The following is a 23,892-nucleotide window of genomic DNA, read 5'->3' as shown; positions in this document are numbered from 1 at the left end:
AGGAATAAGGATGCTGCCCTGCCGCACAGGGGGCGTGAGAAGGAATCCGTTGCTCTGATGTTATGGTGATGAGGGCAGATAAGTACCTACCTAGATAGATCTGGAGAGCCAGGTGAACCCCATGCCCAGCTTCCCCCCATTTTCATTATTGCCACCAAATATCCCAACCTAGGGAAGTGAGGTTCATGAATCCTGTGGCATTCTCAGCTCCCAGCTCTGTTGTGTCTCTGGGACCCCTCTGGCAGAGCGGGCTCCTGCTCCTGCTCCGGGTAGCTGTGAGGAGCCTCGCTGGGTCCCAAAGGACAGGCTGAGCTGCTGGTTTGTCTCGTGGCAGGAGGGCTCAGACCCTGCACTCTCCACGCCCTCCTTCCAGCAGGGCCGCAGGTAACTACTCAGAGTGTGGTTTCCCCACCACTCACAGGACAGCCTGATCAGCTGGGGGCTGATAGCGGTGAGTCAGTGTCAGATTAGAGCCCCAGAGTTCTGTGTCCCAGACCCCCACCCTATTCCCCATTTTTTTATCATCCTGTGGAACTCCTTGCCACAGGACACCACAGAACCAACTACTACAGCTAGATTGTAAAGAGGGCAGGTTAACATTAGGAGCACTAATGGCTGTCCCCACTGCTGCTGTTGAGGCACACAGGAGTATCCGATACTGGAAAGCCTTGAGAAAATCATAACAGAGTGTCAGAGCTAAAGGGGAAGCTCACGCAGCTGGAGGGTGCAGAGAGATTGCCAGCTGTGCCCATTTTCCCACATTCTCCATAGTAAAGGTGACCTGTCAAGGGGGAAAAACATTGGGCTTGGCCTTTTTTTGCTCCCTTCTGAGGGATAAAGCAGGCCTGGAAAGGACGGGTGGATTTGTTTTCAGTGGTATTTTACCCGTTTGCTTTAATTCATGTCTTGGCTACGCTGGAAGACTCGAGGACTAGTAAGATTGTGACACTGCAGGGACCAAGGAAGTGACACCTGGTTAACTGAGAAGGGAAGGGAATTTTACAGGGACTATTTAAAACTGCTGTTGGGGCAGGGACTGTCTTTTTGTTCTGTGTTTGCACAGCACCTAGCACCATGGGGTCCTGGGCCAGAATGGGGGCTGCTAGGTGCTACCACAATACAACTGAATAATTACAATGTGTTCATTGTCTGGTTTTGTTAAGACTGGGGAGAAAAGCTCTCTGTGTTAAGAATTCCACCATCCTGTCCCTTCAGTTAAGGGCTGATAGCGCCCCTGCTCCACATTCCTGAGTCATCCAAAGAGTTCTCCAAGAGAAAAGGGAAGACAAGGCTTGATAGCTTTGATAGCCAAGGTACCAAGGAAGAAGGGAAGAAAAAGGTTAAAAACCCCCTTCAGACTTTCTGTTCATATCCCCAAACTCAATAAGGGCCCGGCCCCTCCCTCAGGGCAGACCCCTGCTGGGACAGATAGAAAGGAGAGCGGCACCATGCAGTCCACACGCCTTACCCGCTGAGCACGCCCAGCACCAGGTTGAGAACGAAGAAAGAGCCCTGCAGAATGAGGCTGACGAAATAGATCCAGGGCCACTCGTTCCCGATGGCGTCGTTCACCTGAACAGGACAGAGGCAGATGAAGATCCAGGGGGAGAACCAAATCCACCTGGCTCAGGTAAGCCCATTACTGGAGTAGCTGAGCACCTCACAGTCTTTACGCATGGGGAACTGAGACACAGAGCGACTAAGAGACTTGCCCGCGGTCACAATGGGATTCTGTGGCAGAGCAGGGAATTGAACCTGGGTCTCCCGGGTTTCAGACTTGTCCCTACTCATTGACCAGCCTTCCTCCCAGGAACCCAGTGGTTAGGGCACTAGTTTAAGGCTTTGAAGACCCAACTCCCTACTCTGCCACAGACTCCTTGTGTGACCTTGAGCAAGTCACTTAGCCTCTGGGTCTCAGCTCCCCATCTGTGCAATGGAGATAATAGCACTGTCCTGCCTGCCTCCCAGGGGGTGAGTGGGGCCGGGGGGGTTAATGACGGTGAAATGCTTTAAGATCTAATGGTGAAAAGCACTGTATAAGAGCTAGGTGGTGGTATTATTAAAAGCCACCAGATACAATATCAGACACTGGCCCAGCAACCTGTGTCTCAAGCTGCCCTCAGCCCACACTCCTGGGAACAAAGGATGCCCAGAAGGGTAACACACCAAGCGCTTTCCAGAGGCAGAGGCGGGACTGGAACTCAGCTCTGCAATTCCCAGCCTGTCCCTGAGCCGTCACACCATCCTTCCTCCCCTACCATTCTTCGTGGCTTGGAGGGCAAGTTTATGGTCGCTTATACCTGAGCTCCAGAGCTGAGGAGCCGTCCGAGGACTCGCTCCCACCAGGCTCCTGTCTTTTAAGGCAAGGGTGGGGTTCGTTTGAGAGTCTCAGCGGTACTTGGACAGGGACTCTCTTGGCTAGGCAGGGTTCAAACACTCTGCTGCACCGGCGGGTGCCACCTTCTCCCTGGGAGCTCATTGCTCAGTGGATACATCATCCAGTAGCTGCAGAGTCTGCGGGGCTCGCTGCCCCGGAAGGATCCCCACCATTTGGGAAGCCTGGCCAGCCCAACCCGCTTAGTACCATGTTCTTGTTCAAAGAGCGTGCCGGCGTCTCCTCCCTCGCAGCCAGCGGGCTCAGGCCTTCACCTACCCAGTAGAGGACTTCCGTCCAGCCCTCCATGGTGATGCACTGGTACACAGTCAGCATGGCGAAGCCAAAATTATCAAAATGGGGGATGCCGTTGTTGGGCCCTGGCCACCCACTCCTGCACTCAGTGCCGTTGAGGGTGCAGTGATACCCGTGGCCGGTGGTGGTGCACGGGGATGGCTTCTCCATTTCCCCTTTGGCAATGATATCTGAGGGTGAAACCGAAGCACAGAAGTCAGGCTGAGCAGAGGAGAAGGACAACTACACTCCTGCTGCTGCTTGTGCCTTAGCCCCCAGCCCCACCCAGAGGAGGGCTCTGGCGCAGTGCAATATACCTCCTAGCCACACCATATAGCCATATAATGCCCCCAGCCATGCCATATAGCCATATAACGCCCCCAGCCATGCCATACACCTCCCAGCCATGCCATAAGCCATATAATGCCCCCAGCCATGCCATAACCCTCCCAGCCACACCATATAGCCATATAATGCCCCCAGATATGCCATATACCTCTCCATCATGCCATATAGCCTTATAATGCCCCCAGCCATGCCATACACCTCCCAGCCATGCCATACACCTCCCCGCCATGCCATGTAGTCATATAACGCCCCCAGATATGGCATACACCTCCCAGCCACGTCATATGGTTATATGGCTATATGGTGTGGCTGGGAGGGTTATGGCATGGCCCCCCCGGCTGGTGGGAGGGTCGCCCACGTTCCAGACCTGTCCCGATGTAGTAGCAAGTCTTGTGCAACTTTCCCTTGAACAGCTCCTGCCCGACGATGGCGTAGATGATGATCATGAAGAGGACCAGTAGGGCGATGTGGAGCAGGGGCACCATGGCCTTGATGATGGAGTTCAGGACCACCTGCAGAACTGCAGCTGAGAGACAGAGAGAGAGAAGGGTAACAGGTCACACTCACCTCCCCTCCTAACTGGCAGCACGGCGTCTCACAGACACATTGAACCGCTTCGCCATCGCAGCACATGACAGGGAAGAGAGGGAGGGACCTGGGCCCAGCTCTCACTGGTGTCAACCACTAGGCCATCCTTCCTCCCCAGCATGTGTCCCTATATGTCCCAGGAGGGGGGGGGTGTGAGAAGGAAAGCCCTGGTGACTGAAATCTCTCAATCCCATTACAGGCAGCAGCAGCTCCAGGCCCCCTCACACTGCCCCAGAGGGATCGGGGAAGGCTGAGTCCCCGCAGTTCATCTCCTTGGGAGATTGTTAGCCAAATGGGCTCGTTTCCCCCTGGAGCTGCCCAATTACCCCAAGGAGGCACGGGAGTCTAGAAGACGGCTTCAAGTTCTTTATTGATCAGTCAGCTGAGCGGGTGTCCCCCTCGACTCATGCCAGAGGGAGGAACACACCTTACAAGCACAACTGGGCTTCTTTTATACAGAGAGACAAACAACTTAGCGTGTTCAAATTCTGCTAACCTATGCATTGTTTAAATTCAGTTCTAGTAGTAATCAGGATACATCCGTTTAGCTTTCCGTCCTTCACATTCCTTTCCCAGGGTCCGTCCAACCCCTCCCCTTTTCCATATATTTTCTATACATCCTGTATACGTGCAGCTTCATGCATGGGAAACGACAGTGAGAACTGAGATAAGCATGTTTACTGGAATAACAAGCAGAAGCCGAGATAAACATGTTTTTCGGTTTTTGGGCCTAACAAGATGGTCTCACGATGGGGGCATCTGGCTCCTAGACACTGGGGTGACCCCCACCAGCTCCTTTCACAACAGACTATGGTGGGATTGACGCATGCTGGGTCTTGGTGGGTTATATCTCCGCGAGGGGCACTAGCACTGGGACTATCTAGATCAGGGGTGGCCAACCTGTGGCTCCGGAGCCACATGCGGCTCTTCAGAAGTTAACATGTGGCTCCTTGTATAGGCACCGACTCCGGGGCTGGAGCTACCAGCACCAACTTTCCAATGTGCCGGGGGGTGCTCACTGCTCAACCCCTGGCTCTGCCATAGGCCCTGCCCCCACTTCACCCCTTCCTGCCCCCTCCCCTGAGCCTGCCGTGCCCTCGCTCTTCCCCCTTCCCCCTAGACAGGGCCAGCTGCAGGCACCAGCTTGTCAATTGATGCAAGAAGCTACAGCCCCCTTGCGAAGTTTGGTCCTTCTGGAAGCCGGCAGAGCCAGCACTGGCTCCATTCCCTCCTCCCATCCTGTGAAAAACATGGACAGGGCAGGACCTCTGCTCTTTTCTCCTCCAGCACCTGGCCTGGAAAGGGACAGAGGGAGCCATCCCTAACCCCCCAGCCTGGGAAAGGGGAGATGAGAGGGGACCCCACTACAACCCCCAGGCCTGGGAAAGGGGGGCGAGGAAACCTAGGGGGAGCAGAGGTGAGGCTCCGGGGGCTGGATTGAGGGGTTGGGGACTGATGGGGGGCCTGAACTGATGGGGGGATGGGGAGGCTGCGAAAGAGAAGTCTATTTAAAATAAAAAATTATTTATTTATAGTTATTTGGACAATTATTAATTAAAAACCAAATTATTCATTGTAATTACTGGATCATGTACATACGTATGTAGTTATCAAAATTATACAACAACAGAAGACGGTTTAATTTATTGTTGAAATGCTTTGAATGTGACTGAATTGATTATTTTTTTTTAAAAATCATATTCAGGGATTATGACTGTAACTACTGCACTGAGCTAAGAAAAGCTCTGAAAGGGGCTTGCTGTTGTAAAGATCTTCTTACGTGTCAAGATCTTTACAGCTCACCTCATTATTCAAAAATCATTGGAAAACGTGCTGCACAGAGAGAATGCTTTGTGTTTCTCAGCTGTTCATTGCTCATTTGCCGGCTCCATGTTATAGGCCTTGTTCAGTCTATTTCTAAATGTGTGTGAATTAGGTTTTTCTATCATATTGTAACTTTGTCACAGGACAGAGCTCTCCACTGAGTACTTAGGGTTATACCTGTGTTGGGGTCCACTAGGTATAGCTACCAGGTAACTCCGGAGAGCGGAAGGCCAAAAGTGCTGATGAAGCTCTTTTGCTCTGGGCCTACCTGAACCACAGTGACTCCATCTTGGGAACTCTCACCTACTTCTGTGCTAACTGCTTACATGCTCTGAAGTAGGCTGAAGCAGAAATGTAATGTCAGCTTTTTAACAGATGGCTGCAGTTTCACTCACACTAGCAGAAATAATAGAGATAAGAAGCGAGGGAAAGGAGGGGTAGGTCGCAAAGACTGAGAAAGTTCTCTCACAAGCTTATGTAGAGCTTATTGTAACAGTTGTCTGGAAGAGAGGGGTAAGGGGGAACAGCCAGACAAAGAGATGTATGCAAACAGTTTGAAGTATAAAAGGTAAAATTTGTTTGTATTTGTTGCACTAGATTTGAGACATGCCGGTCTCCTAGTGCCATTTCAGAGCTCTGAAATAAACTTGGCTTGCTTTCTCCCCTCGGTGTCTTTATTGGTGCCAAGCACACCGGGCAACGAACCCCCTGTTTGCCATCTCGGGCCCAGTTCTGGGCAGGCAACACCTGTGTACAAGAACTTCCCATACATTCTCCCCTTTTTCCAACCAGCATGGATGCCTTCCCTCTACGGTAGCTCTCCATTTTGGAATGGATACTTTTGAGGGGCTCCATCCTCATAAGGAGATACCATTACCAGAAGCACGACTATTATATTGAAATGAATCTCTTGGTACTGAGGACTAGCCCAAATACAACATCTTCTGCATCTTCTCCTTTTGAATTCTCCTGAAGTATGTCTGTCTACTTGCAGCTTCCATTCAAGCAGCCAGAGAGAGGCACGTGTTCATTAAAGGTTGACTTGTCAACCGGACATTATCTCTCTCTCTCTCTCACACACACACACACACACACACACACACACACACACACACACACACACACAAGCAGAGGAGAGTTCGAAAGCGAAAAGACAGATTGAAAAACAGAGTTTGATGATTTTTTTTAAAAAAAATCTCACTGATTGTGGGGCCAATCACATGATTTTAGAGGATGTGAGTCATGGTCCTGCTTTGAGCAGGGGGTTGGACTAGATGACCTCCTGAGGTCTCCTCCAACCCTGATCTTCTATGATTCTTGATCTCTTGAGGTTGGCAATACTGCTATTGGGTGAGAATCTCTAATTCACGTATCCCCTGTTGTTAAGAGGGAAAACGGAGCAAACCAGTTTAATACTCTATTAAGAGAAGCCCCCCACTCTCTCACTAAGTGGCTTGCTGATCTGCATGTGATTTGCATCCATAGCCGCCCAATAACTCTGTACCCAGCTAGCATTCCTTCCACAGCCAACTCCCAGGTCACCTCCACACCTGCTGCTCCTGCTCACGCACAGCCTCTTACTCCTTGAGGGAATTCTGCGCCGCCACACAATGCACAATTTTGCAGAATTCCGTTGCCACTGCAAAAACAACAAGGAGTCTGGTGGCACCTTAAAGACTAACAGATTTATTTGGGCATAAGCTTTCGTGAGTAAAAACCTCACTTCAAAATACAGACTAACACGGCTACCCCCTGATAGTTGCCACTGCAGAATTTCTAACTGCCACTAGGGGCCGCTGGACTCTGCAGAGTGGAGCACTTTGATGCTCATTCTCCCAGGGATGGAGAGGGCCTTGGAGATGCAGCCAGCTCTGGCAAAGGCTGAGGAAGGACACGGCTGCACCACACCATGTCCCCGGTGGGACAGTAAAGAAGCTGGGGGGAGTAAAGGCTCTGGGGGTGCCAGTGTCTGTGCCAGGGAGTGCCCCGCGACTGGGCTCTGCGGGGAGGGGGTGTTGGTCTCTGGGCAGGGAGTGCCCCGCGACTGGGCTCTTCGGGGAGGCGGTGTTGGTCTCTGGGCAGGGAGTGCCCCGCGACTGGGCTCTGCGGGGAGGGGGTGTTGGTCTCTGGGCAGGGAATGCCCCGCGGCTGGGCTCTGCGGGGAGGGGGTGTTGGTCTCTGGGCAGGGAGTGCCCCGCGGCTGGGCTCTGCGGGGAGGGGGTGTTGGTCTCTGGGCAGGGAATGCCCTGCGGCTGGGCTCTGCAGGGAGGGGGTGTTGGTCTATGGGCAGGGAGTGCCCTGCGGCTGGGCTCTGCGGGGAGGGGGTGTTCGTCTCTGGGCAGGGAGTGCCCCGCGACTGGGCTCTGCGGGGAGGGGGTGTTCGTCTCTGGGCAGGGAGTGCCCTGCGGCTGGGCTCTGCGGGGAGGCGGTGTTGGTCTCTGGGCAGGGAGTGCCCTGCGGCTGGGCTCTGCGGGGAGGGGGTGTTGGTCTCTGGGCAGGGAGTGCCCTGCGGCTGGGCTCTGCGGGAAGGCGGTGCTGGTGTCTGGGCCAGGGGGTGCAGTGTGGCTCGTCTCTGGGGACGGGAGTGCAGGTGTCTGGGCTCTGGGGGGGCCCCACACAACTCCTTCCAGCACCCCTCAACTGGAACTGGGTCATCATAGAGGTTTCTTTAATTCTCTACTCCTGGAAGAATCTTTTTTGCTGTTGTCTGCATTTTGTTGACATACTTGTTGACAGGTATTTTGAAATAAATTACCAAAATAATTGAAACTAAAGTGATTATATTGTGTCATTTTGACAAATAAAATATGCAGAATTTTTAAAATTTTGGCACAGCATTTTTAAAATTTTGGTGCAGAATCCCCCCAGAAGTAGCCTCTGTCTTCCTCCTGAGCCCGGCCCCGTCTGCTCCATTCCACCGTGATCTTGTCCCTCTTTATTAAGTACAGTTGAATATGACATCTGAGTCCCACACCCCCACTCTGGCCAGTCCCCCCAGCTGGGTCCCTCACTCCCACTGTGGCCAGTCCCCCCAGCTGGGCACCTCACCCCCACTGCGGCTAGTCCCCCTAGCTGCCCCCAGCCCCACTGAGGCCAATTCTCCCATCTGGGCCCCTCACGTCCACTGCAGCCAGGCCCCCCAGCAGAGCCCCTTTCCCCCACTTCAGCCAGTTTCCCATCAGTGGGGCCCCTCGCTCCCATCGAAACCCAAACTGAGCCCTGGTTTTGCCCAGGGCTGTGCTTGATGGGTTCGAGCTAGGGTGACCAGGTGTCCTGATTTTATAGGGACAGTCCCAATATTTGGGGCTTTCTCTTATATAGGCACCTATTACCCCTCACCCCCGTCCCGATTTTTCACACTTGCTATCTGGTCACCCTAATTCCAGCTCCCTTTGTGTTCCTGCCCCCACTAGTGGCAGGAAACTGAGGTTTGGCAAACCAGGGGAAGGGGAGAAAACCCCTAAACTCCATTTGGGCAGAGAGGATGCTGCCCCCCTCCTCTCCTGCCTTCGTCCAGAGGCTTTGCTGTCTGGTGCTTCAACTGACCCAGCGCAGCTGCCTGCGGCCATCAGGGCCCAGAATAGTTGCTGCGTTTTGCACCGGGCACAGCAGTGCCGGCCGCCTATCCACCACCCCAGCTGACGCTAATCACTGCCTGTTGCTGGGGCCTCTTCCAGGTCAGGATTTAAATACTTTAGATCCAGCCAGTTATTGGGGGGGAGGGGAGGTATTTATATTTATGTTTTTACATTCACACCCCACAATAACAGGGCTGGGAGATTCCCCACTTTCAGTTTGCTCTGGGGGCCGCTGAAATCCTGACCCCACCTGGTATTACACCCTGAATGCTCTTCGGAGCCAGACTCTAAGACAGATGCCCATCTCCTGCTGCCATCAATAGGGGTGCATGCCAGGTTTGGCCCACACATATCTTCCTAAGTATTCATTTGACTGGTAGATTAGAAAATACCAGAACTGAAAGAGTGAATTCACCTTAACAAAGGATGGGACCCAGGATTGAAATCTCCCGCCTCTAGGTGATGTGCAAGAAATCAGGCCAAAGCCCATGTAGCTCCCTTTTCACCTCCACACAGACAGCAAACATGCCAGGTATCACTGTATAGCTAGCAGCCCCATTCCATATTGTGACCCGAGAACCTGTTAATGCCAACCAACAAGGAGGTACAGAGGGGTACAGGTGTACCCTGAGGCCAGTATGCACCTTCTCATTCACCCAAGAATGTCATGAGAGGTATCCACAGAAAGCCAGTGTCACATTGGTTATTGATATCATTGTGAGATGTATGTACTGATATTATGTAAGGAGTTAGAATCATTGAATATCGGGGTTGGAAGGGACCTCAGGAGGTCATCTAGTCCAATCTCCTGCTCAAAGCAGGATCAAAGTATATATACTGAAAACATGGTCTTATAGAATGGATTAAGGTGTGGTGGAAATCTATGAAGTCTGGGCTACAGACTTAAAACTGCCTTCACCAAACAAGGGCACTCCACCAGAGAAACAGATCACATCAAGGAATGACCCCACACTGGAACCCATGTTGGACATCATCCAACAGTTACAACCTATACTCGATGGGGACCACCTCCTGAAAGAGCTTTCCTGAACTCTCTCTTCTGGCCTTCAAACAAGGCCCCCATCCTCTCCAAACTCATCATCAGAAGCGAGCTCCTCACGGACTAGGACACACAGACTCAAAGTGGCACCAGAACTGCCAGAACAACAGATGTAAAACCTGCAGACATAGCTCCACTGCTGCAATGACCAACACCCCACACAACACACCTTTCAAGATCCATGGGTCCTACACATGCCTATCACAACATGTGGTGTACCTCACCCAGTGCCCAACAACAACTATGTGGGTGAAACCAAACAATCACTACACTCTCAAATGAACTTGCACAGTAAAATGATAAAAAACAAAAACACCCAATCACCTGCGGGCAAACACTTTTCACCAAACGACCACTCTGTATCTGACCTCTCAGTTCTCCACCTCAAAGGAAACCTGCACGACGCTTTCAAAAGACGAGCCTGGGAGCTTAAATTCATAAGGTTCCTAGACACCAAAAATCACCATCTTAATAAAGAGGCTCTGGGGTTTTTTTACCTTCCTCTGCAGCGTGGGGCATGAGTCACTTGCTGGAAGATTGTCTGCAACTTGAAGTCTTTAAACCATGATTTGAGGACTTCAATGGCTCAGACACAGGTTTGATACAGGAGTGGGTGGGTGAGATTCTGTGGCCTGCGTTCTGCAGGAGGTCAGACTAGATTATCTTAATGGTCCCTTTTGACCTTAAAGTCTGAGTCTATGACACTGGATTTATGGCTTATTACAACAATCTGTAACCCACTAACCCCCTTTGTTTGTCCCATGACTGCAGAGGTGGTAACGGGCCACTTCACCTTGAATGGTCCCTTAGAATATGTGCGAGACTAGGTGGGTGAATGTGTTAACTACTTATGCTAAATCATCTGTTCCACCTTGTATTTAGTACAGAGCACCTTTCCCAGACCCGAAGAAGAGCTCTGTGTAGCACCAAAACTTGTCTCTCTTGCCAACAGATGTTGGTCCAATAAAAGATATTCCCTCACCTGCCTTGTCTCTATAGTCTTTTTAAGCAGAGCAGAATCCCCTCCCCGGCTCTGCTTTCTACAAGTCTCTTTGGGTCTGTACCCACAGCCCATACACTCCATGTAGCAAGGTCTTATAGACCAACACTGGCTAGCCATGTGGCACATGTTTGTCTCATAGCTGTCCAGTAGGCCACCCCTCCTACTGCCAGTGGACTACTCTCCCCTCTGCCACAGTATTCACGCTGGCAACACACAGGGGACAAGGCAGGGAGGTAGGTGACACTGCAGGCATTAGGGTTTCCAGGGTAGGATGTATGCAGGGAATTGCTCATACATGGGCCATGGCCCAGTTAAATCTGGCAGCCAGAGTGCTGACCTGCAGGATCCAGACATGCATGGATAGGATAGACCCTCACGCCTCTGATACCCATTCGTCCTACATGCCAAGTACACATGTAAGCATCCCTCCTGCCAGGCCAACACGCCCCCTGGGTGTGTGAGTCACACCAACCTGCCAGTCTGTGCCTGGCACCTCAGCTCAAAATGCCCCTTTAGCAGTGACGGCAGTTCAGATATTGGAGAGGGGTGTAAATTCCAGTCCCCGCTCATCCCACCCCCTCCTCCTGCAGGGACCCTGGGTCTCCCTTGGCTGGGAAGTCTCCCCACTTTCTGACCCACACAGTGTGTGAGCCAGTGCTGCCAGGGGTCAAGTTCTTGGTGGACTCCCCTGTGTTCCACGGCACAGCAACAGACGCCCTGTGTGCCAGGTCACAACGCCATCTGTCGGTACAGGGGGGCAGCAGGCCATTGTCAGTGAATGGCATTACAACCCCCAGGTTGCCCAAGGGCATCCAGCAGCGCAGTGGCACAGCTGGGTCTCCTCACGCCCAGCCCAGTGCCTCACCCACTAGACCACACTGCCTCTTGGGCACCTAGTGCTATAGAGACTGATGGAGGATAGGAGTGTCTGTGGACAGCATGGTCCTGTGCTCCTTACTCAGCCCACTGTCAATCAGGTGTGACACCAATCGGATTATGCCGGTGTGAATGGGGAGCGAGAGGAGAACCAGGCCCTGGCTTCTTTTCCTGGAGCCTCAGCACTAGGGTTACCATATTTCAGCAAGCAAAAAAGAGGACGGGAGGAGCCCCGCCCTAGCCCCGGCCCCGTCCTGCCCTAGCCCTGCCCCATCCAGCCCTAGCCCCACCCCTGCCCCTCCCACTTTCCCCCCTCAGAACCCCCAACCCTCCACCCGCTCCTTGTCCCCCTGACTGCCCCCTCCTGGGACCCCTGCCCCTAACTGCCCCCCAGGACTCCACCCCCTACCTAAGCCTCCCTGCCTCTTGTCCTCTGACTGCCCCCTCCTGAGACCCTCCCCCAATCCTAACTGGCCCCCTAGGAATCTACCCCCTACTTGTACCCTGACTGCCCCAACCCTTATCCACACCCCCACCCCCAGACAGACCCCTGGGACTCCCACGCCCCATCCAACCACTCCCCACCCCCTGACAGCCCCGCCCCATCTAAACTCAACTCCCGACCCATCTAAACCCCTCTGCTCCTTGTCCCCTGACTGCCCCCTCCTGGGACCCCTGCTCTTAACTGCCCTCCAAAACCCCACCCCTACCTAAGCCTCCCTGTTCCTTGTCCCTTAACTACCCCCCGCAAATGCCCCCCAGGACCCTACCCCCTACCTGTACCCTGACTGCCCAAAACCTTATCCACACCCCCACCCCCAGAAAGCCCGCCCCCAGAACTCCAGACCCCCCCCGTCTCTTGACTGCCCCCTCCAGAACCTCCCTACCCCTTCTCCGACCCCCTGGCTCCCTTGTCATTGGCCTTCGGCTAACGTCTCTGTGAGCCGTTCTCCCGGCAGGCTGGCTGGCGGGGGAGGAGCTCCAGACTGCCGGAGGCGATCTGCGAATGCAGGGAGGGAGGGAGAGAGTGATCTCAGCTGCAGGGGGGAGGAGGGGGAAGTGGAGGACGGGCTCTCTCCGGCTGTCAGAGCCCCATGTAAGTGACACCATCCGGCCAGCTGCCCTGTTAGCCGCGCGCGCTCTGCATGGAGGGGGGGAAGTCCGGACATTTACAAATCCCCCCCGACGCTATTTTTAGCTCAAAAAGCCGGACATGTCCGGGGGAATCCGGACGAATGGTAACCCTAAGCTTGCCTGAACTCCCAGAGGTCCTGCACGCAGTTGCCTGTGCACCCCACATCGGGCTCTCCTCTCTCCCCATGTTCATGGAAGCCCAAGCGGATGCCAGAGCCCGTCGCTCTGTTCTGTGGTGTCGGGGAGCCCTGCCCAGCTCGGCCCAGTGGGCCGAGCCCGGCCCCCATTGGCCTCTCGCTCTCACAGCGCAGGAGCTTGTTCTATTTGTAAGCCTGTGTTAAAGCGCCCAGAGCTCTTCCTGCCCTTGGGGACAGTTCCCTGCGCTTCCTGGGGGGGTCAGCAAGGCCCAGCGGCTGGGGCTTTGAGCGCAGCCTCTCAGCTCTGGGTCTCTGCTTTAACTCCGGCCCAGGTCCCCAGGGAGGTACAAGAAGGTGAAAACCCCAGCCAGCCTCAGCCAGCTCCCAACCCCAGCCCAGCCGCAGGCAGCTCCCAACCCCAGCCCAGCCGCAGCCAGCTCCCAACCCAGCCCAGCCGCAGGCAGCTCCCAACCCAGCCCAGCCGCAGGCAGCTCCCAACCCCAGCCCAGCCGCAGCCAGCTCCCAACCCCAGCCCAGCCGCAGGCAGCTCCCAACCCAGCCCAGCCGCAGGCAGCTCCCAACCCAGCCCAGCCGCAGGCAGCTCCCAACCCCAGCCCGGCCGCAGCCAGCTCCCAACCCAGCCCAGCCGCAGGCAGCTCCCAACCCCAGCCCAGCCGCAGGCAGCTCCCAACCCCAGCCGGCCTCAGCCAGCTCCCAACCCCAGCCCAGCCGCAGGCAGCTCCCAACCCAGCCCAGCCGCAGGCAGCTCCCAACCCCAGCCCAGCCGGAACCAGCTCCCAACCCCAGCCCAGCCGCAGGCAGCTCCCAACCCAGCCCAGCCGCAGGCAGCTCCCAACCCCAGCCCAGCCGCAGCCAGCTCCCAACCCAGCCCAGCCGCAGGCAGCTCCCAACCCAGCCCAGCCGGAACCAGCTCCCAACCCCAGCCCAGCCGCAGCCAGCTCCCGACCCAGCCCAGCCGCAGCCAGCTCCCAACCCCAGCCCAGCTGCAGCCAGCTCCCAACCCAGCCCAGCTGCAGCCAGCTCCCAACCCAGCCCAGCCGCAGCCAGCTCCCAACCCCAGCCCAGCTGCAGCCAGCTCCCAACCCAGCCCAGCTGCAGCCAGCTCCCAACCCAGCCCAGCCGCAGGCAGCTCCCAACCCAGCCCAGCCGGAACCAGCTCCCAACCCCAGCCCAGCCGCAGCCAGCTCCCGACCCAGCCCAGCCGCAGCCAGCTCCCAACCCCAGCCCAGCTGCAGCCAGCTCCCAACCCAGCCCAGCTGCAGCCAGCTCCCAACCCAGCCCAGCTGCAGCCAGCTCCCAACCCAGCCCAGCCGCAGGCAGCTCCCAACCCAGCCCGGCCGGAACCAGCTCCCAACCCCAGCCCAGCCGCAGCCAGCTCCCAACCCAGCCCAGCCGCAGCCAGCTCCCAACCCCAGCCCGGCCGCAGCCAGCTCCCAACCCAGCCCAGCCGCAGGCAGCTCCCAACCCCAGCCCAGCCGCAGGCAGCTCCCAACCCCAGCCCAGCCGCAGCCAGCTCCCAACCCAGCCCAGCCGCAGCCAGCTCCCAACCCAGCCCAGCCGCAGGCAGCTCCCAACCCCAGCCCAGCCGCAGCCAGCTCCCAACCCAGCCCAGCCGCAGCCAGCTCCCAACCCAGCCCAGCCGCAGCCAGCTCCCAACCCAGCCCGGCCGCAGCCAGCTCCCAACCCAGCCCGGCCGCAGGCAGCTCCCAACCCCAGCCCAGCCGCAGGCAGCTCCCAACCCCAGCCCAGCCGCAGCCAGCTCCCAACCCCAGCCCAGCCGCAGCCAGCTCCCAACCCCAGCCACATCCCACAAGGCCCCTGCTCCTCCCAGAGGGTCCAGCTGACATGGGCACAGAACCCAAGCCCTGCGGTCTCTCCCCTCCCCCAAGCAATAGGGCATCAGGGTCAGTCACATTCCCCGACCCTTGCAAAAACCAGCCATTGGGGTGTGACATGCCAGGGTGCCAGCCAGACCAATGAGTCACCCCTGCCCTGCACCCTGGGGTGCCCTTTCCACTGTATTGCTCCTGTCGCCTCCAACAGGGAGCCTTCAGCGTGGAAATCACTCCCAGCCATGTCTGCGTGTGCTGCAGGCAGCCAGCCACACCTGGGCTCTCACAGAGTGACCCCAACACACCCCCTGTCCCACAGTTCCCCCCAGAAATGCATGTTCTGTGGTGCCCAACCCCCTCCTGGCTGGGCAGTACTAATCTACTAAGTCCGTTATTCCTTTAAGGGAAGAATATGCACCCGAGTTGTTACCCCAAATGGAGTTACCCAGACACGACTGGAACATGCTGGATTAGATCAAACACGTGTATTACGTACAAAGAGAGATTCTCAATGAGTACAAGCAATGAGGCAGAAAAGTCAGACACAGTTACAAGAAAAATAAAGATAAAACGCTTCTGGTGCCCAACTTAACAGTCTATTAGATTCAAAACCAAGTTTTCTCACCACGTGCTTTCCGCAGTCTGACTGACCAACCTCTTCAGGATGGGACCCCTCTTCCAGATCCAACAAACGCTACCTTCGTCGCTTCAGGTGCAGTGAATGCAATGGGCAGGGAAAGAGAGAGGGGTGCCTGAGGGGGATCTGCCCCTTCCTTTTATAGTCCTGTCCCCCTTTGAGAAGCATTTCCCGATGGGAGCGAGGCACCAGGCAGGCTGTATGGGTGGGAACTTCATGCTGGTTCTTTGCTAAAATGTCGATTTTTTGCTCCTGCCAAAGAATGGCCACCTAGTAGGTAGCGATCCATCGGTCCTGTTTACACCTGGCTGAGGCGTCAGCTCGCTCTTTGTTTCCGAGGAACTGGTTCAACCACTCCCCAGACTTCTCTGGACAACATGCTTCTAGCCGGGAGCTCAGCTTGTGTTTAGCAGGTCACAGGTCACACCGCTCCGTGCACATTGCCATCGGATTATTGATCAGCAAATTATGAGTTGTGAACTGACCCACCACAAGGCGTCCCTTGCATGGACATTAGTACAAAGTGAACACAGCCATTGTATTCTGTCACACCTGGTTAAGGTCAAGGACAGGGAGGTGAGCCCTGGGGCACCCACGCAGAGAGCCCAGCATGGCCCCACAGACCCGGGAGCTGGGCTCCGTCTGCCAGGCAAAGACCACTCTGCTGTGATTGGGTCAGGGGCAATCAGAGCACGCCCTGGGATCCCAGCAGATGGCACCACTATGTCCTTCCTCCTCACCCTGCCATACCCCCAGCTCCCCGGGCAGGGGAGAAAAGCTGGGAGGGAAGGGGCATGTCCCAGAGCCAAGCCCTCCCCACAGCCAGGGGCCACGGGGTTGGGGAGATGGGCCCAGAGGGGCTCGGGAACAAGTGCTAGGCTGTGCCCACCAGGGTGCTTTGGTGGCGAACGGGAGCAGCGAGCCAGCCAAGGCCACTGCAGCCCAGGCGACTTTGTTCCAACCAAAACAAATAAAACCCGATCGCTTCTTGCACCGGCCCGGGATGGGAGCCTGGAATCTCACAAGAGGCCGACAGAGACAGGCAGCAGGGTGCTCCCCAGGCAAAGATCTCGCCCCAGGAGCACCTCCCTGCTCCTGCACCAGGGATAGATCCCAGGGGAATCTTGGAGAGAGCCTCCTGGGAAAGGGAACCAGAGAAGCCAGGGATCAGTCAGCAGCCCCAGTCCCTGCCCCATGTCCCAGGTGTGCAACACGGAACATGGAACACACAGCCTCGGCCACAGCCACCACAGGAAGGGGTTAATGACAATGTGTGGGCTGGGCCTGTTACCAGGGGTATGTGCTTGGCATTCTTCCCCCGCCTGCAGAGCCCGCCCCCCCACGCCTCCTCAAAGCACAGACCCACCCGCCTGCTACACCCCAGCTCACTGCACAGCCTCTCCCACCTGCTACACCCCCTCACTGCACAGCCCCCCGCCTACTACACCCCATCTCACTGCACAGCCCCTCCCGCCTGCTACACTCCCTCACTGCACAGCCCCCTCTGCCACTGCACAGCCTCTCCTGCCTGCTACATCCCCTCACTGCACAGCCCCCCTCTGCCCACTGCACAGCTCCTCCCACCTGCTACACCGCAGCTCACGGCAGACCCCACCACCTACTACACCCCTCACTGCACAGCCCCCTGCCCGTTACACCCCATCTCACTGCACAGCCCCTCCCGCCTGCTACACCCCAGCTCACTGCACAGCTCCCCGCCTGCTACATCCCCTCACTGTACAGCTCCTCCTGCCTCCTACACCCCATCTCACTGCACAGCCCCCTCTACCGTTCCGCAGCCCCCTTGTCTGCTACACCCCATCTCACTGTACAGCCCCTCCCGCCTGCTACACTCCCTCACTGCACAGCCCCCTCTGCCACTGCACAGCCTCTCCTGCCTGCTACATCCCCTCACTGCACAGCCCCCCTCTGCCCACTGCACAGCTCCTCCCACCTGCTACACCGCAGCTCACGGCAGACCCCACCACCTACTACAACCCCTCACTGCACAGCCCCCTGCCCGTTACACCCCATCTCACTGCACAGCCCCTCCCGCCTGCTACACCCCCTCACTGCACAGCCTCCTGCCCATTACACCCCATCTCACTGCACAGCCCCTCCCACCTGCTACACCCCAGCTCACTGCACAGCTCCCCGCCTGCTACACCCCCTCACTGTACAGCTCCTCCTGCCTCCTACACCCCATCTCACTGCACAGCCCCCTCTACCGTTCCGCAGCCCCCTTGTCTGCTACACCCCATCTCACTGCACAGCCCCTCCCACCTGCTACACTCCCTCACTGCACAGCCCCCTCTGCCACTGCACAGCCTCTCCTGCCTGCTACATCCCCTCACTGCACAGCCCCCCTCTGCCCACTGCACAGCTCCTCCCACCTGCTACACCGCAGCTCACGGCAGACCCCACCACCTACTACACCCCTCACTGCACAGCCCCCTGCCCTTTACACCCCATCTCACTGCACAGCCCCTCCCACCTGCTACACCCCAGCTCACTGCACAGCTCCCCGCCTGCTACACCCCCTCACTGCACAGCTCCCTCTGCCACCTGCACAGCTCCTCCCACCTGCTACACCGCAGCTCACGGCAGACCCCACCACCTACTATACCCCCTCACTGCACAGCCCCCTGCCCGTTACACCCCATCTCACTGCACAGCCCCCCTCTGCCCACTGCACATCCCATCCCGCTGAATTGCCCCTTGCCACTGCACACCCCACCCCTGCACAGCGGATCTCCCAGCTATTGGCTAGGCAGCAGCAGCAGATTCCTGGGTGGAGCTTTTGTCTGCACATCATTCCCGGGAACCCCGACCCCTCCCTTCCCCCCTTCTCTGTCCCCCCCCCAGCACTCTGCTTGCCTCACCTCCCCCCTCTGCCCTTCCACCCCTCCCTTCATTCGCTCCCTTTCTCTCCCCTTCCTTGTCCCCGCTCCCCTCCCCGCCAGCCCCTAGCACTGTCTGGGTTTCACCAGCCTGCACTGGGCGTGGGAGCTGGCTGAGGGCTTTCAACCTCCCAGGAAATTGAGCTGCTGGCAGAGCAGCAAAGCAAACAGCTTTTCTCTCTCCCAGCTGCCAACATGTCTCTGCAGGGTTAGCCCTAACGGGAGCTGTGCCGCGGGGGAGCCGGGCACCCTGCCGCGCTGCTGGGGAGAACTTGGCTCCTCAGGCCTCAGCCCGTCCTCTGGATGCCCCTCTGCCGGTCTAGGCCCTTCAGCAGCAGAACGCCACAGGAGGAGGTGCAGAGAAAGAGCCAGGTGATGGAGGAGCTGAGTGAGGAAGGAGAATTGTTAGGCGCTAACTACACTGTGTAGGCTTGGCCGAAGGGCTGGGGGGAGGATGGCGACAAGCGGGTGACTGGCCCGGAGCAGAGGGCGGATGGAGGGCAGCCCGAGGGGAGAGCCAGGAGGCCTGGGGTGGAGCTCAGGAGAGGCGAACGGCTGCTGAATTCCAGGGCAGTTGCTGAATCTGGAATGTAGGGGAGCCCCAGCGGCGGGTACATTGAGTCATGGAGGCTGGGGCCAGCCCACAGGGCCCACTGGGATGGGCTAGGAACAAGGTTGGACAGTAGGGCATGGGCAGGGCCAGCCCTATCCCAGCCTGCTGAGGGATGGGGCCCAGCTCGGCAGCCTGTTGTCTACAGCACTCGGCCTTCCTGCCTGCTGCCCTGGCTCAGCATCACAGGGCAGGGCTGGAGCCTTGGACTGGGCAGGGAGCTGAATCTCACAGGTGGCCTCCCAGCGCCGGCCTGGGCGGTGGTGTGACATTGTGCAGTCTGTATGGTTTTATAAACATTGAATAAGTGAATATAATGTAACTGAGATATGCTTCGTGCAAAAGGTCTCTTGTAAGGTATCATTACAAAGCTTATTGTCTACTGAGTGTGATCATCCGATTTGTATAAATGTACCACTCTTGTATCTGAAACTAGAAATATGAAATATAGCTCTGAGGGCCTATTGTAATTATGCAAAATGTGGGCCATTAATGGTGATTTGGCATCTTGATGACTCCCATTAACTAGAAGAACAGGAGTACTTGTGGCACCTTAGAGACTAACAAATTTATTAGAGCATAAGCTTTCGTGGACTACAGCCCACTTCTTCGGTATGTATCCGAAGAAGTGGGCTATAGTCCACGAAAGCTTATGCTCTAATAAATTTGTTAGTCTCTAAGGTGCCACAAGTACTCCTGTTCTTTTTGTGGATACAGACTAACACGGCTGCTACTCTGAAACCTCCCATTAACTAGGACCATTGTCTGCAAATGGCTGTGTTTTACCTGTAAGTCTTCCTTTATACCTGTGTGCTGGCAAGTGGGTAATGAAGTCTTGCAGTGACATGTGATCATGTCCCTTGAACTGGAATCCATCTTTAACCTGGTGTCTTTCCCTTGAGAAGGAGGGGGTGGGAACTCAGAGAGGGACAAAAGGATTCCCGCCTTATGCAAAAGTTGTATAAGGGGGTGGAAGAGAGGAGACAGCCATCATGAAGAATCCCCTAGCTATCACCTGAGCTGCAACAAGAGCTGTACCAGGGGAAAGAATTGTGCCCAGGCCTGGAAGGTGTCCAGTCTGAGGAAAAAACTTACTGAAGCATCTCTGAGGGTGAGATTATCTGTATTTAGTTTGATTAGACATAGATTTGTGCATTTTATGTTATTTTGCTTGGTGACTTACTTTGTTCTATCTGTTTCTACTTGGAACCACTTAAATCCTACTTTCTGTATTTAATAAAATCACTTTTTACTTATTAATTTACTCAGAGTATGTATTAATACCTGGGGGAGCAAACAACTGTGCATATCTCTCTATCAGTGTTATAGAGGGTGAACAATTTATAAGTTTACCCTGCATTCGCTTTATACAGGGTAAAACGGATTTATTTGGGTTTAGACCCCATGGGGGTTGGGCATCTGAGTGCTAAAGACCAGCACACTTCTGTGAGCTGTTTTCAGGTAAACCTGCAGCATTGGGGCAAGTAATTCAGACCCTGGGTCTGTGTTGGAGCAGACGGGAGTGTCTGGCTCAGCAAGACAGGGTTCTGGGGCCCCAAGCTGGCAGGGAAAACAGGAGCAGAGGTAGTCTTGGCACATCAGGTGGCAGCTCCCGGGGGGTTTCTGTGATCCAACCCATCACAGGTCCCTCCCATGACCCCGGTGGGGAAGGACAGGCTCTAAAGCCCCGGCCAGGCCAAAACTAATCTGGGCTGGGGCATCCCATGGCTGGGCAGTCACACATTGGCTGGCTTGTGACTCGCCTGCCCATTGTGACATGCCCCCTGCTGGCTGCCAAAGCCTCATCCCCTCATTGCCAGGCTTGGCTCTGGCAGAGCGAGAGCTGGCACGTGCCGCTGGGAAAGCTGATCCAGCCGTTTCAGCTCCGCCACCGGCAGCAGAAAGTGGGTGGCCCATATACACGCCAGCTTCTGTCCACTCCTGACTCCAGGTAGGAGAATCTTCTATTGCCCGTCTCTGCTTTTCCATTGCATCGCCAGCCACACCGAGCCTTCCCCGAGCTCCTGGCTGGGCGGCGCACATCTACCAAGTGCCCCGGTGCCGACTGTGTAGCCTGGTGCCAGTGAGGAAGTGGGCAGCGGCATGCGCACAGGAGGGAGTCTGCGATGGCCAGACAGAAGGGGTCACACCAGTCCAGCCCGGAGGGGACGGAGACTAGGGTGACCAGATGACAGAAGTGAAAAATCAGGACGCGGTGGGGGGGGGGGGGGGGGGGGGGAGGGGAACAAGCCCCTCCCCTGTGCGCGCCTGACCCCCCCCCCCCAGCACCAGAGGGTGCGCTCAGGCCACGTCCCCCAGCCCCCTCCCTCCACCCGCTCTCGGCCAACTGCCTCCCCTCCCGCTCCGCTTGGAACGTACCAACGCTGCAGATGGGGCTGGGGAGCCGATGACCAAACACACGCCTCCCCTCACATCCCGCACTGGGGCTGGACCGGGACGTGTGGGAGAACCCCGCCGACAGGACGCTGGGCTACTGCCCTTTAAAGGGACGGAAAAACATCCGGTTCATGGCCGGATCGCGGTGCCCACAAGTGCGGCCCCATGGCCCTGCCCGAGGGCCGGCCCCAAGAGCACTGCCTACACCCCGGCCTCCCCATGGGTCTCCCGTCCCTGCACCATCATCATCCCATCCCGCACGGGCTACCCAGAGCAGCATCGGACCCCCCCCGTCCTCCCTCCCAGAGCCTGCCTGGCACAGCCCCCCCGCAGTGCTAGCCTCAGGATCCAGCAGGCAGGTCCCGTCCGGGGACCCCAGCACCCCGCACCCACTTACTGCTGCACTCTGGGTCGGTGCAGCGCTTGCACTCAGCGAAGCACCGGTCCAGATGCTTGGCGGCCAAGCAGAGGGGCCACTGTGCGGGCAGGAGCAGGGCAACTAGGGCGAGGAGCAGGAGGGAGAAGCGGGGCCGTGCTGCAGCCATGTTCACAGGGCTGGCAGCGGGAGGAGGAGGGAGCGTCCCTCTGGCTCCTGTCTGCGTAGCTCCGGCACGGGTCAGGTTGAGGGGCGGGGGGGCTCGTTGCTGGTGCCTACAAGCCCCGCCCCTGCCTTTGTGCGTGCCTGGGGAGTGGGGCTGCAGCACTCTGCAGGCGTCTGCGGCGGCCGCCAGCCCAGCAGAAACTCAACTGCACTGCCCCAGGGCCCGGAAGAAGACGTGAGCAGTGCCGCGGTCCCCCCGATATCGGGGACAAAGTGCGTCCCGACCGATGTAAGGTCGGGACGCGGGACAAGTCCCCTAAAATCGGGACTGTCCCGATAAAATCGGGACGTCTGGTCACCCTAACGGAGACAGGGAGGAGGGTTTGGCGGGGCTGGTGGCAGGGCACGGGAAGGCGACACAGGCTGGTAGATGAGGCATTGGGCTGGAATTCAAGAGAGCGGTGTTCAGTTCCCAGCTCTGCTGTAAGTCTTCTGTGTGAGATCAGGTGAGTCCCTGTCGCTCTGGGCCTCAGCAAACTAGGGAGAACAGGTCCCTGCTCCATGCGGGGGGTTGAGAGCCTAAATACAACAACACCCGCGTGCTCAGCCACTGCCATGATGGGGCCAGGTAAGGGTCCAGACAGGGAGGTAGCTGGTGACCAACATGGGCCATGTGGGGGTGATTAAAGGCAAATGGGAAGAAGCATGAGAGGTGTGTGTCATGGAGTCCCCAGACAATGCTCTGGAGCTGCTCCCTATGAAGCCACTCAGGACTCTGGTGAAGTCTCCTCTCTGTGAGCAGACTGTCTTCTGGGCCAGAAACTCAAAGGGCTTTCACCTTCCTGGGTCTGACCTTGAGCATTCAGCATCCTCTGCCCCTCCTTGCACTTCCCACAGCGAGTCCGCCCAGGTGGGGTCCTGGGGAAGCCAGAGAGTCCTGCACCCCCACTTCGCAGTCAGACGTGACTCTTAGCCAGCCAGTAAAACAGAGGTTTATTAGATGATAGAAACACGGTCTAAAACAGCTTGTAGGTACAGAGAACAGGACCCCTCAGCTGGGTCCATTTTGGGGGGCAGTGAGCCAGACACCCACATCTGCACTTCACTCCTCGTCCCAGCCAGCTCCAAACTGAAACTCTCCAGCCCCTTTCTCTGGCCTTTGTGTCTTTCCCGGGCCAGGAGGTCACCTGATCTCTTTGTTCTCCAACACCTTTAGCTATCCCCTTGCAGGGGGGAAGGGCCCGGCCATTAGTTGCCAGGAGACAGAGTGTTGGCCATTTCTGCACACTGGCCTTTATCCCCACACACTAGAGACTTAAGAAATGCATAGGGGAAGCTGAGGCACCCTACAGTATTCAGAGGAAAACATTAAGAACAGTCCCACTTCCTCACAGTGAGGGAGTTGGAGAGTCTGTGGGAAGCCCCCTCTCTTGTGAAATCAACCACCCCCAGACGGTGCGAGCTGCTCCAGATCGGGGGAAGGGCCAGCTGTGAATTTGGAGCCAGATCCTGGTTTGGATCTGAATCCACCGGTGCTGCGGAGCGTTCAGCTGTGGGGAGCTAGCTCCCGCCCGTGCCAGATCACAAAGTGCCACTTCAGCCAGCCGCCTGCCAGGCTCTGGCAGCGCCCTGTGTGGAGCTGCAGCTGGGCCCTCCAGAGCCGAGCTGCTGCTCCTCCTCTCTGCTGGCCAGCCAGCCGCAGCTCCTCAGCACCTGCCCGCTCAGCCCCACCTCAGTG

At 56.7% G+C, this 23,892-nt stretch overlaps 1 protein-coding gene across 1 annotated transcript; it reads right to left on the bottom strand.

The window, feature by feature from the left end:
- Positions 1–1,344: 1,344 nt before the first annotated feature.
- On the bottom strand, positions 1,345–22,158 carry LOC135978412 (voltage-dependent L-type calcium channel subunit alpha-1S-like). Its single transcript, XM_065579358.1, has 4 exons — positions 22,011–22,158; positions 3,384–3,542; positions 2,654–2,859; positions 1,345–1,572 (listed from the first exon to the last, which is right to left on the bottom strand). Exons 1-4 carry the CDS (start codon positions 22,156–22,158, stop codon positions 1,465–1,467), a joined length of 621 nt encoding a protein of 206 aa, XP_065435430.1. The 3' UTR covers positions 1,345–1,464.
- Between the last annotated feature and the right edge of the window lie 1,734 nt (positions 22,159–23,892).

The sequence above is a fragment of the Chrysemys picta genome, unplaced genomic scaffold (genome assembly GCF_011386835.1).
Source record: "Chrysemys picta bellii isolate R12L10 unplaced genomic scaffold, ASM1138683v2 scaf247, whole genome shotgun sequence".
Taxonomy (NCBI): domain Eukaryota; kingdom Metazoa; phylum Chordata; order Testudines; family Emydidae; genus Chrysemys; species Chrysemys picta.
Note: the sequence above shows the minus strand (reverse complement) of the source record. Positions and strands in the feature narration are given on the sequence as shown.

Bases quoted from the DNA above. Each gene is read 5' to 3' on its own strand.
- LOC135978412 (XM_065579358.1), bottom strand. From the start codon at position 22,158: ATGGCTGCAGCACGGCCCCGCTTCTCCCTCCTGCTCCTCGCCCTAGTT. The intron at 2,860-3,383 runs GTCTGGAACGTG...TTTCACCCTCAG, and splicing joins TTGCTACTACATCGGGACAG to ATATCATTGCCAAAGGGGAA. The intron at 1,573-2,653 runs GTAGGTGAAGGC...TGTCCTGTTCAG, and splicing joins GGACGGAAGTCCTCTACTGG to GTGAACGACGCCATCGGGAA.